The sequence below is a fragment of the Prionailurus viverrinus genome, chromosome A3 (genome assembly GCF_022837055.1).
Source record: "Prionailurus viverrinus isolate Anna chromosome A3, UM_Priviv_1.0, whole genome shotgun sequence".
Taxonomy (NCBI): Eukaryota; Metazoa; Chordata; class Mammalia; order Carnivora; family Felidae; genus Prionailurus; species Prionailurus viverrinus.
Window position 1 is genome coordinate 63615874 of NC_062563.1, and position 12255 is coordinate 63628128.

The 12255-nt window shown below is 38.9% G+C and overlaps 1 protein-coding gene across 4 annotated transcripts in view; it reads right to left on the minus strand.

The window, feature by feature from the left end:
* Positions 1-12255, minus strand: part of THADA (THADA armadillo repeat containing) — a 330132-nt gene that overhangs the window by 241811 nt on the left and 76066 nt on the right. For all 4 annotated transcript variants that reach the window (XM_047852046.1, XM_047852045.1, XM_047852044.1 and 1 more), the window contains exons 23-24: positions 5230-5362; positions 1738-1851 (exon numbers count right to left, since the gene is read on the minus strand). In XM_047852046.1, coding sequence (XP_047708002.1) covers positions 1738-1851; positions 5230-5362 — 247 coding nt within the window. The remainder of the gene's footprint in view (positions 1-1737; positions 1852-5229; positions 5363-12255) is intronic.

Below are 12255 nucleotides of genomic sequence, written 5' to 3' on the forward strand. Positions count from 1 at the left end.
TTTATTTATTTTTGAGAGACAGAGTGAGAGCGGGGGAGGGACAGAAAGAGAGGGAGACACAGAATCCAAAGCAGGCTTCAGGTTCTTGAGCTGTCTGCACAGAGCTCAACGCAGGGCTCGAACCCACGAACAGTGATATCATGACCTGAGCCGAAGTCAGACACTCAACTGACAGAGCCACCCGGGCACCCCTTTCATTATTTTTAAAAATAGCCTCCTATAAAAGTCTTATAGATCTTTTGTGAGATTTAATTCTACATACTTTATATTTTTTCTAGTGATTATAAACAGTATTTTAAGGATTGTATTATATGTTGCTGGTGTGTATAAATGCAATTAATTTTTTTGCTTATTGTTGTGCTTATATTCAGCACAGAGTCATTTTCCCCAAACAAATCAATAAATTTAAATTCCAACAAAAATTCAAAAGGGGGTTTTGTTAAACTTAGCAAGCTGATTCTATAACTTATATGGAAGAGCAATGGAAAAAATATAGCCAGGATAATTGCAAAGGAAAAAAGGGAAATTCACCCTACCAGATACCAAAAGTTATTGAAAAGATAGTAATTAACATAGAGTTTTTGGCTCAGAGATAATGTAACAGACCAATAAAACAAAGCACACAGACAGACATGCATGTCAACAAGAACAGTATATCAGAGATAGAAGGATGCTATAAATCAAGGGGAAAGGATATACTGTATCAAAAACACTTGTATATTAATTATCCAAATGGAAGGTAATAAAATTATTTTCTTATTTTACACACAAACAAAAACAAATTACAGATAGTGTAAAGACAGAAATGTGAGAAATAAAATTAAAACTTTAAAAAGAAAATACAAAATATGTTCTGACCTTGGTGTATTTATTAAACAAGATCCGAATGTACAAACCATAAACGAAAAAGCCGGCATATTCCATTTTATTAAAATTTAAAACTTCCATGCAATAATAGAGACCATAAGCAAAGTGAAAAGAGAAGCCACAGATTGGAAGAAGAGGTGTGTAACTCAACCAAAAAGAACTGTTATCAGGAAAATCATTTTATTTTTTTTTTAACGTTTATTTACTTTTGAGACAGAGAGAGACAGAGCATGAACAGGGGAGGGTCAGAGAGAGGGAGACACAGAATGTGAAACAGGCTCCAGGCTCTGAGCTGTCAGCCCAGAGCCCAACGTGGGGCTCGAACTCAAGGACTGCGAGATCATGACCTGAGCTGAAGTCGGCCGCCTAACCGACTGAGCCACCCAGGCGCCCCGGAAAATCATTTTAAAACAACCAAAAAAACCCAACTCCTGAAAGACAAAGACAAATAACCAAATTAAAGATAGCCAAAAAGTCTTTCAATGGGCAATTCACAGAATTAATTCAGAGGACTAATACATGAAAAGATGTTAAAGCTAGCCAGGTATTGGAGAAATGTGAAATAAAACTGGCAGAGTAGCATTATAAAATGCCTTTAGTTGGATGTTTTCACCAAAGTTTAAAAATAGGTCATTTTGGTTAACATAGATCAACTAAAGCAATGGTTTATTTTGTGGACAGGAAACGCCAACAAAACAAAAGCATCCCGAGCAAGCTTCAAATACCTACCCTATTTTCAATAATTCTATATCTAGAGCAAATACTTTTCTTTTCTTTTTCTTTCTTTTTTTTAGCAGATACTTTTTTTTTGGACAGCAAAGATTTAAAATCACTGCCTTCCTAGCAGGCTTTGTATATTTCCATTATTACCTGGGGGACTGTGCTCTGTGAGTCATCTGTAGGCCCAGCCAAGGAGATTAACTCTTTCATTGTTATTTTCAACAAATTCATTTTGCCTTTCTTCGGTTCAGATGCCAATAGTGCCTATGGAAAAACAAGATAAAAATTAACTGGGCTACTGTTTTACATATACCTATTTCTAGTTCCTAGAATCAATCCCAAAATGAAAAATCCCCTTATGAAAACATGTGGTATCAAGCAAGTTAATTAAACCATTCAGCCTTGGGCAAGTAGTTTAACTTCTCCATCCCTCAGATTCTTCATCTGTAAAATAAGGTGATGGTGATATCATGGCATCTCTAAGGTCATTTCCAGTTTGCTTGTTAACTATACAATTCTAAAAGGTTGAATGAATGGTTCTTACTGAGCACTCTCCTAGGACCATAACTATGTGACAGGTCTCAGATACAATAAGCAAGTCCGTTTTGGGTTTTGTTTTTTGTTTTTTGTTTTTTTAATTTGACAGAGAGTGCACGTGTACACAAGTGGGGGAGAGGGGCAGAGAAGAGAGAGAACCTCAAGCAGGCTCCACGCTCAGTGAAGAGCCTGATGTGGGGCTTGATCCCACAATCCTGGGATCATGACCTGAGCTGAAACCAAAAGTCCAGACGCTCAACCAGCTGAGCCACCCAGGAGCCCCCAGCAAGTCAGATTTTGTAACAAATTTATCAACAAGAAAATCCTCTTTACTTAAAAAACAAAAACACCTGTGGATTAAATTTCTTGCAAGGATTTAGAAACTCCCTGGAGATTGATCAGTTGTTTAATTTTTTACCAAAGAGTCTCTACCTGAAGGACCATCAAACCTTAATACTGGAAAGTCCATGGAACAAAAGGAAATACTACAAACTCCAAAGGGGTCCCATATTTGAATCTTCAAGAGCTGCTAATTTACTTTGTGTCTAACATTTTGCCAATATACATTAAACATAAAAATAGGATATCAAACCACCTGAGCCAATAAAAGGGAATGAAGTACTGATATATGCTACAACATGGATGGATTTTGAAAACATGCTAAGTGAAAGAAGCCAGACATAAAGGCCACACAGTATATGATCCCATTTATATGAAATATCCAGAAAAGGCAAATCTGTAGACACAGAAAACAGATCAGTGGTTGTATAGAGCTAGGAATAGCAGTGGTTATTTCATTTGTACATAGCTAGTAGCCCCCAAGAGTGAAAGTTTCAAGCTATTCAGCTTTTTTGGAAGCTTTTATAATCCATAAAAGAGGTAAACACATCCAAAACAGGTAGGTTTAAAAGACAAATTTATCGGAGCACCTGGGTGGCTCAGTCAGTTGAGCATCCGGCTCTTGATTTTGGCTCGGGTCATGGTCTCACACTTTGTGAGTTCAAGCCCCACATCGGGCTCTGCACTGACAGTACAGAGCCTGCTTAGGATTCTCTCTCTCCCTCTCCCTCTGCCCCTCTTCTGCTCATGCATGCTCTCTCTCTGTGTCTCTTTCTCAAAATAAATAAACTTAAAAAAAAAAGACAAATTTATTATAGTATATTTATGCTATTTATGCTCATAAAACATATATACTATTTTTCTAATGACCACTCAAAACATTTTTATATCTCTCTGTACAAAAGATAAGTTCATAAACTAGGCAGTTTTTCTCCGTAGTTAACACTAAGTAGAGGTTTCCATGAGAACATAACTTATTGGTAAGTTATACTAAGAGGAATGGGGGCCTCTCTGAACAGACTTTTCTAATAATTTAGATTTTACTCAACTAACATAAATAAAAAAGCTACATGCAATTACTGAAATGTCTCCTTGGAGCCATGGCTTTCCCCACCCCCCCCCCCCAAGAGTTGTGTGCATAGTTATGACATTCTTTCCAAGGATGGACTAAAAAAGGACATGTCTTGGGGCGCTTGGGGGGCTCAGTCAGTTAAGCATCTGACTTTAGCTCAGGTCATGATCTTGCGGTTCAGTTCGTGAGTTCGAACCCCACGTCAGGCTCTGTGCTGACATCTCAGAGGCTGGAGCCTGCTTCGGATTCTGTCTCCCTCTCTCTCTGCCCCTCCCCTGCTTGCACTCTGTGTCTCTCTCTCAAAAATAAATAAACATTTAAAAAGTTAAAAAAAAAAAAAAAAAAAGAGAGAGAAAGTATGTGTCCTAACTGCTCTGTCACTATGACCAATATTTAGTACTAGACGGGAGCCAGAGGTGGAATAAGCACACTGCACAAACATGCAACTAGACCTTGCTACTGTCTTAACATTTGTCCTCAAGTGAGGCAAAAACACACGAGGTCCAAATGCATTACAGGCAGGAGATGAACCAAACTGATGCAGAATGGGTCAGATCAGAGTTTTCATTTCGATGAGCTCTGCACCACATCAACAACCTCTGCAAGTTGGTGTCCATTGTCATCACAAAACGATGACTGTGGAAATTTGACGAGTAAGAAAGAGAAGGAAAAAATGTAGAGGCACTAATAAAACACTTTGTTGCACTTATTTTCATTGCTTTTATTATACCACTACCATTCCTGGACTGAATCTTACTAAATATTAAACAAAGACCTTCCAGGTTGGGGTCTGATTTAATATTGTGAGGACTTTGGTTTTTATTCGTTGAATTCATGAGGACGATAGCCTCTTCATTTCAACACTGTGGAAATAAAATATTTTCCTATCAACTAGCAATATCGGGTGTGCTGATATGCAATGATCTTTGAGGTAAAACAGTAAGTGGAAAAAAAGCAAGGGCGAAACAGTGTGTATAATATGCTTTCTTCTGTATTAAAAAACAGAAAATGCACTACCACACACCCATTTTCACATGTAGAGTCGTTCAGGATTCAGGCTGCCCAAGCTTCCAGTCTTAGTCCTGCTCACACTATCTCTGGGGCTTTGGGCAAGTCACTTAACTTTCCTCAGCCTCAGTTTCCTCACCTGTAGTATACAAATGATAACAGGACATATCTCATAGGGCTTGAAGAAAGATTAAATAAGTTAATATATGTCAAATAACCATTTATAAATGTTAGCTACCATTAGGATTAAAATTATTTTACACATGGACATTTTATGGACGTATTGAAAAGAAATTGCTAATACTTGTTGCTTTCAGAGGAAATGTTAAGGGTCTTGAAATAACAGGAAGACTATTTTTTCTAACTCAAAAAGAAAAAGGCAACGTGCACACTTCCTAGAAGTGAGCCATGAATGTGCCACAGTGATGTCTGCCTACTTAATACACAGGCGGAAATCTATACCACCCTCTGTTCACATTACAAGACACTTTGTAGAGAGGGTTTGTTCCAAGAACAGATCTGTCATGGGAACATACCGTCCACACACGCAACAAAGCCACATACATAAAAGCCAGAATTATCTCTTATGCAATATGCTCCCTCACATCAAAGGGATCGTCAAAAGACAAATAAAACAAATTATCAAAAGACAGACAGACAGACAGCTATGTCCCGTGGATAAGTACCTGTATGTAGAAAGGAAGTCCGGCACTGCGCCTTGTAGCACAGAGTTTAGATGAGGGATCACTGCATTTAATTTCCTCTAAAACACTCCATAACCAGTGTTCTGGCAGCTTTTGCAGACTCACACTGGGGCACCTAAAAGGAATAGATAAAGCAAACATTTGGAATAATCGGGTACCAAAAGATAAAAGTACGAACTATTAATACACATTAACATTGTTAGAGAAGAAGAAATATCCTTATATTTGGAAGGAGGAAAACTAAAACTTGTCTCCCTTTCTACTTTTCACTTACCTTCCTCTTTACTATGGGTCTTAAGCTAGGTCTGAAGCTATTAAAGATTCCATTTCTTACAAAAGCATATAAAGCATGTGTCTTGTCTGCAAAATAAGCTTTAATACCATGGCTTACACTCATACTCAAAATGTTCTGATGAAGGTTAATGAAACTCTTACAGATAATCTATACTGCAAAACACAAAGAGAATATAACTTTATTATAACTTATGTTCGGTCTTTACAGAGATTATATTCAAGGAAAACACATTTTAAGGTATATCTTAATAATCATTTTCATGTCTCTCAAAATGTGGCCTCCCACAAAATTTTCAACCAAATCCTACGGAAAATTAATAAAGCAAGTTAGTATAAACATTTTTAGATTATTTGGACTTTGCTGTTGGTGAGATTCCATTCTACTATATGAAGTGTTACTTTGTTGTGCTTAAGAATATTTAATTTTAATAAAAATTTTTAACCTTATGCCTTACCAGATCATATAACATTATCCTAAGAAATAGCATATTCTGTGGTAGACAGACAATTATTTTAGGAGGATCATAACTGGATTTGACTAAAGTAAATATATGAAAATAAAGAGATGAAATCCAAAGAAAAAATACTCTGTTTTTAAATTGAGGAAAACAGGGGCGCCTGGGTGGCGCAGTCGGTTAAGCGTCCGACTTCAGCCAGGTCACGATCTCGCGGTCCGTGAGTTCGAGCCCCGCGTCAGGCTCTGGGCTGATGGCTCAGAGCCTGGAGCCTGTTTCCGATTCTGTGTGTCTCTCTCTCTCTCTGCCCCTCCCCCGTTCGTGCTCTGTCTCTCTCTGTCCCAAAAATAAATAAACGTTGAAAAAAAAAATTAAATTGAGGAAAACATTCTGCAGAAAGATTTTTTTTTTTTAATGTTTACTTATTTTTGAGAGAGAGAGAGAGAGAGACAGACAGAGAGAGAGACAGAGTGTAAGCAGGGGAGGGGCAGAGAGACAGACACAGAATCTGAAGCAGGCTCCAGGCTCTGATCTGTCAGCATAGAGCCCGATGTGGAGCTTGAACCCATGGACCATGAGATCACAACCTGAGCTGAAGTCAGACCCTTCACTGACTCAGCCACCCAGGCACCCCGACAACTTCAGTTTCTAATTAAATATTCCAAATAGTAACTCAAATTTAGTTGTTTGTGTCTTGCATAAAACAAATCATATATAAATAATAATACTCTAAGGGGTGCCTGGGTGGCTCAGTCAGTTAAGCATCGGACTTTGGCTCAGGTCATGATCTAGTGTGGTTCACGAGTTCAAGCGCCGCATCAGGCTCCATGCTAACAGCTCAGGTCCTGGAGCCTTCTTTGGATTCTGTCTCCCTCTCTCTCTCTGCCCCTTCCCCACTCACACTCTGTTTCTCTCTCTCTCAAAAATAAATAAACATTTTAAAAATAAAAAAAAAAAAATACTACTCTATAGGAAACATTTTTAAAAGTTTGACAGGGGCCTAAAAATATATTTCGGCCGTAGAGGCACCTGGATGTCTCAGTCTGTTTGAGTGCCCAACTCTTGATTTCAGCTCAGGTCATGATCTCACAGTTGGGGAGATCAAACCCCACGTCTGGCTCTGCACAAACAGCACTAAGCCTGCTTGGGATTCTCTCTCTCCCTCTCTCCCTCTCTGTCCCTCTCCTGGTCATGTGCATGCATGCACGCATGTTCTCTCCCTCTCGAAATAACTAAATAAACATTCAAAAATATGTTGTTTCAGCCATAAACTTTACAATCAAATCTCCCTACTGCCAGCATGCTCTGTGATTTTAAAGGTTTCCTTTTAGCATAGCTTAAAAAATTCACCCCACCCCTGCTTCTTCCCACTCACCCCCTCAGCCACCAAAACCAGCCATCCACAATCTGAACTATGAGATTAAAAGAGATCCAAAGGCATAACAACCAAATACAAAGTGTGAACCTTGGTTAGATGCTGGCTTGCACAAAACAAAGGTAAAAGAGGTATTTTCAAATAATAGAAGACATTTATATGTACTAGATACAAAGAATTATTTCTAGGACGTGTCAATGGCATTATGCACGTGGAAGAAAGTGTCCGTATTGTTTAGAGATGCACAGAGGAGTGCATAGGACTGGAAATACAAATCAGAAATGCACTTTGTAACAGTTCAGCAAGCCATCAAGAAGGGGACAGACGAAGCAAGTGTGGCAAAACTCTGATAAATGTTGAATCTATCTGGGTGATGGGTAAACGCAGTTCATTTTACTATTCTCTCTACTTTTAATACATGTATGTTTGAAATTTTGGTATGTTTTTTATGTTTATGTATTATACATGTTTAAAATTTACATTTGAAACTTCTCATAATAAAAATAATCCATTCATATAATGTCTGAAATCTTTCATAATATGAATAGTCCTCCTGCACTTTTATATTTATAGGAGTTGAAGTTACTTCTCATCACTGGATTTATACCTCTTAAAAATTAAGATAAATGCATTGAGTTCCACGGAATTGTTTTCTAGTTTATTACTAACATTGCCAGCTTGGTATAATCCTCACACAGTTGCCCAATCAAAAACTGAAATCCAAATGCCCCAGAGCTGTTAAGTGCTAGTGATATAGTCATGGATTACTGTCTTCTATTGCTCAGTCTTCACAGTCTTTTAAGTATATTTGGATTAAAATACTCCACAATGAGTGAGCAGGGAAAAGAAAAAAAAAAAAAAAGAAAGAAAGAAAGAAAAGAAAAGAAAAGAAAAGAAAACCAAAGCAAAAGTCATCTTTTGTGATCTAGTCATCCGAAAAAACTGGAGTCACGGAGGTAAATAAAGTAAAAACTAATTGATCTAAGATTACATGTGGATTTAATTTACCTATTCTCTTTCCCACCACAGGACCACCAGCCTTGTAGGACTGGCATTAAATAGTGCTGTAGTCTAAGGTCAAGTCTCCTATCGGGAATCACTATACAGGAAAAACTAAGGGGGAAAGGAACTGTAAGAGGTGAGGGTTTTTTTTCCTATTTCCTTATGTTCCTAGCAAGTGCACTGAAATACTAGTGCAATAAATACTAGCTTAGTAACGCTCTCCAACACTATCAGTGAGGGGTGACTGGGTGACTCAGTCGGTTAGGCATCCTATTTTGGCTCAGGTGATGATTTCACGGTTTGTGACTTTGAGCCCCACGTCGGGCTCTCTACAGAGAGTCTGCTTTGGATCCTCTGTCTCTCTCTCTCTCTCTCTCTCTCTCTCTCTCTCTGCCCCTCCCCCAGCTCATGCGCTCCCACGCACGCACGCTCTCTCTCTCTCAAAAATAAACATTTAAAGAAGAAAAAAAGGCACTGTCAGTGCACCTCTCCTGGGCCTCCCTGACTTGACCCACAGAGGTTCTACCAAAACCAACCAATCTGAAAAGGCAGGCAGATCTGAGATAAGAACAGGCCACCTCACCATGCATCATCCTTCCTCATCTGAACTTACAAGGGCTTGTGACTGTTAACAAATCTCGATCTAATTCTTTTTCTATCTTGATCAACTATTCCAGCTTGAAGGGTCACCTATGGCCTGGTCCCAACCCTCCTACTTGATTGTAACCTTAAAATTCTTCCACATTCCTGTAGAGACTTTCTGTTCTAGTAAGGTTGTGCACTTTGCTGGTTCCCATTCTAACACATGTGCTACACACACACATACACACACTCCATATTCTCAACTAAGCATTTGTTTATGATCTCCGTACTTATCCCTATTCATACAAATTAGTAAAACTTCCTCCAAATATTACATCTCACAAGGACCTTTCCTTTCTCAAAGCCTCCAGTGTATTTCGAGCACTACTAGGCACAAGGTGTACAAGGGGTCAGTACAGTACCATGGAAGGGGTGGAGTGTGAGCTGGACTCTGTGGATGTGCGGGCAGAACCGTGGAAAGCCCACATAAGTGGGGTTGAGGAAGGAGGAGATGAGATGACTGAGGAAATAATTGAAGGCCCCAGAGGCAATTCCTTAATTTAGATTCTTGGCTACTGTAACTATAAACAGTTAACCAGGCCTATTTAGTCCCTTATGTGCTGCAAACTAAGACTAAACTCTCCTTGTTAACTTGAGGAATTTGAAAACAAAGATCCGAGAATACTCAATGAGGCCAAATCTGGCAAAGTGCCCTCACCAGAGCCCTCTCTGCCCATTGCCAAGGATCCGGGAGCCTCAGGAGCCCTGGGAAATGATCAAGACACCAGCTCCTACCATCTAGTCCACACGGTGTTTTGCTCTGGAATCCCCCAGGATCAATCCAGCTTTTCTGTAGAATCCTTCAGTTGTCTGGTCTTCAATTTGGACTTTACGCTTGACCCTATTTCTTTGATTCCCTAGCGTCCTAGCTCTGCATTTCTCCCAGGCCAGTCCTGCCCCCACCACCACACAAGAAAATTAGTTCAATCCTAGAACTCCCGCTCTTTTACTAAAATGAAATGTGCTATATTTTAAACAAAATAAACTTACACAGAGGTGTTTAAATTATCATACTGAAAATATATTTGCCTGCACTAAGGAAAGAAAAATAAACCTTTACTGAATGCCTAGTATACATCACATACAACACTAGACTTTTCGCATCTTATCTTGCACAACAACAAACACAGTATGATTCTCCCCAACTGACAGGTGAGACAGTCTATCATAGTGGTTAGGAGGACATGCTATGGAGCCAAGTTATTTTAGAATCCTTGCTCTGCCATGTAATAGCTGTGTGATCCATGACAAAATATGAAACCTCCCCATTTCTCACTTTTCTATAAAATGAAAAGTGTTGGGAGGATTAAACAAGTTTGTTTTGGTGAAGTGTTTAATACATTCTGAACAGGTTGTTTTCTAAAATTATTATCTATTATTATCATGAGAAAAGCAAGCTTTATTTTTTTTTAATTTTTTTTTAACATTTATTTATTTTTGAGACAGAGAGAGACAGAGCATGAGCAGGGGAGGGTCAGAGAGAGAGGGAGACACAGAATCCAAAACAGGCTCCAGGCTCTGAGCTGTCACCCCAGAGTCCGATGCGGGGCTTGAACTCACAGACTGCGAGATCATGACCTGAGCCGAAGTCGGACACCCAACCAACTGAGCCACCCAGGCGCCCCGAGAAAAGCAAGCTTTAAAGAGCTTCAATTTAACTGATAGAGATGGAACAGCTGGTTTACATTTTGACAAGCCACATCCCCAATATATATTAATAATAACCAAAATATGCAAATAGAACCCCAAAACCAACTGAGCTCAAAAACAAGATAATTATCTGGGTAAAACAGAATAGAAATGCAAAGCAGCAAGAATGCTGACACCAGAGATCTGGTGGGTTACAGGTCCAGAAGCAGCAGTGATGGCCAGGAACTAGTTCCTGGGGGATAACTCATCTCACTCCCAGGAAATGGGAAGTGTCAGGGGCTTCCTCTCCCATGAAGGGAAGTTGGAAAAGGGCTACTGCCAGAGCTCCAGCAGTAGGAAAAGCTGTGGGCCCAGAGAAACCTCGAACCAGGCTGACTTCTAGCTTGGTAACAAGATCTGTAATATTCCCAGTATTACTTTGGGTGGAAAACCCAAAATGCCACTATCTAATCTAATTCCTCTGATAGAGAGGAATGGGCCAAAGGAGAATAAAAAGATAAACCAAAAAGACTCCCAATCGTATAGTCAGCAAATCAAAATTCAAAACACAGCCATAAGTTTTACAGTAAGAAAAACTATCTTAAAAAACAATAATTTGAGCATAAATTCATTCCACATGAAACAATTTTATGGAGCAATCTGACAAAGACCTTAAAATAACTGTTTAGAATACTCAAGAGATAAGGAATAACTTCTATTTTAAAAAGAGCAAGGGGAGCCTGGGTGGCTCAGTTGGTTAAGCATCTGACTTCAGCTCAGGTCATGATCTCATGGTTTGTGAGTTTCAGCCCCCTGTTGGGCTCTGCGCTGACAGCTCAGAGCCTGGAGCCTGCTTCGGATTCTGTGTCTACCTCTTTCTCTGCTCCTCCCCCACTCACACTCTGTCTCTCTTTCTCTCAAAAATAAATAAACGTTAAAAAAAAAATTTAATGTACTTTCAAAATTAAAAAAAAAAAAAAAGATGAATTCTAGAGAATTAGTGACTCAGACGACAGTTTTCTGGTAAAGGTACCCAAAACAGTACAGAAAAAGAAGACAAAAACACCAAATATATATGTGCACAAATGTACCTGTTTGTATACAGACAATAGCTTGAGAGAAACCAATATATTCTACGAGGGGTTACAGAAAGCAGGAATAAAATAACTAGGAGAAAAATACTCAAAGAAATATCTAGAAAATTTCCAAAACTGAAAAAAGTCACAAGGCCTCAGATTCAAAGTATATTCCAAGTATCTACTCCAGGTAAATAAACCCATACCTAGGCATATCACAGTGAAATTGTGATTAAGAGAAAACCTTAAAAGCCACAGGAGAAGAAAGAAAAAATAAGATGCCTACAAAGGAAACCAATTACACCAAAGATAAGTTTCTCACTGGCAATAATAAAAGACACAGATTTTTAAAGCACTGAGGGAAAATAGCTGTTAACCAGAATTCTATACCCAGTTAAACTATACTCAAAAGTGGAGGTAGATAAAGACAATTTGAGACAAACAGTAAGTCGGCCTCCCAGACATCATTATGAAAAGAAATTTTGAAGAACATGCCTCTGCAAAGTTAAGCAGACTCAGAGCAGTGTCAATGTGG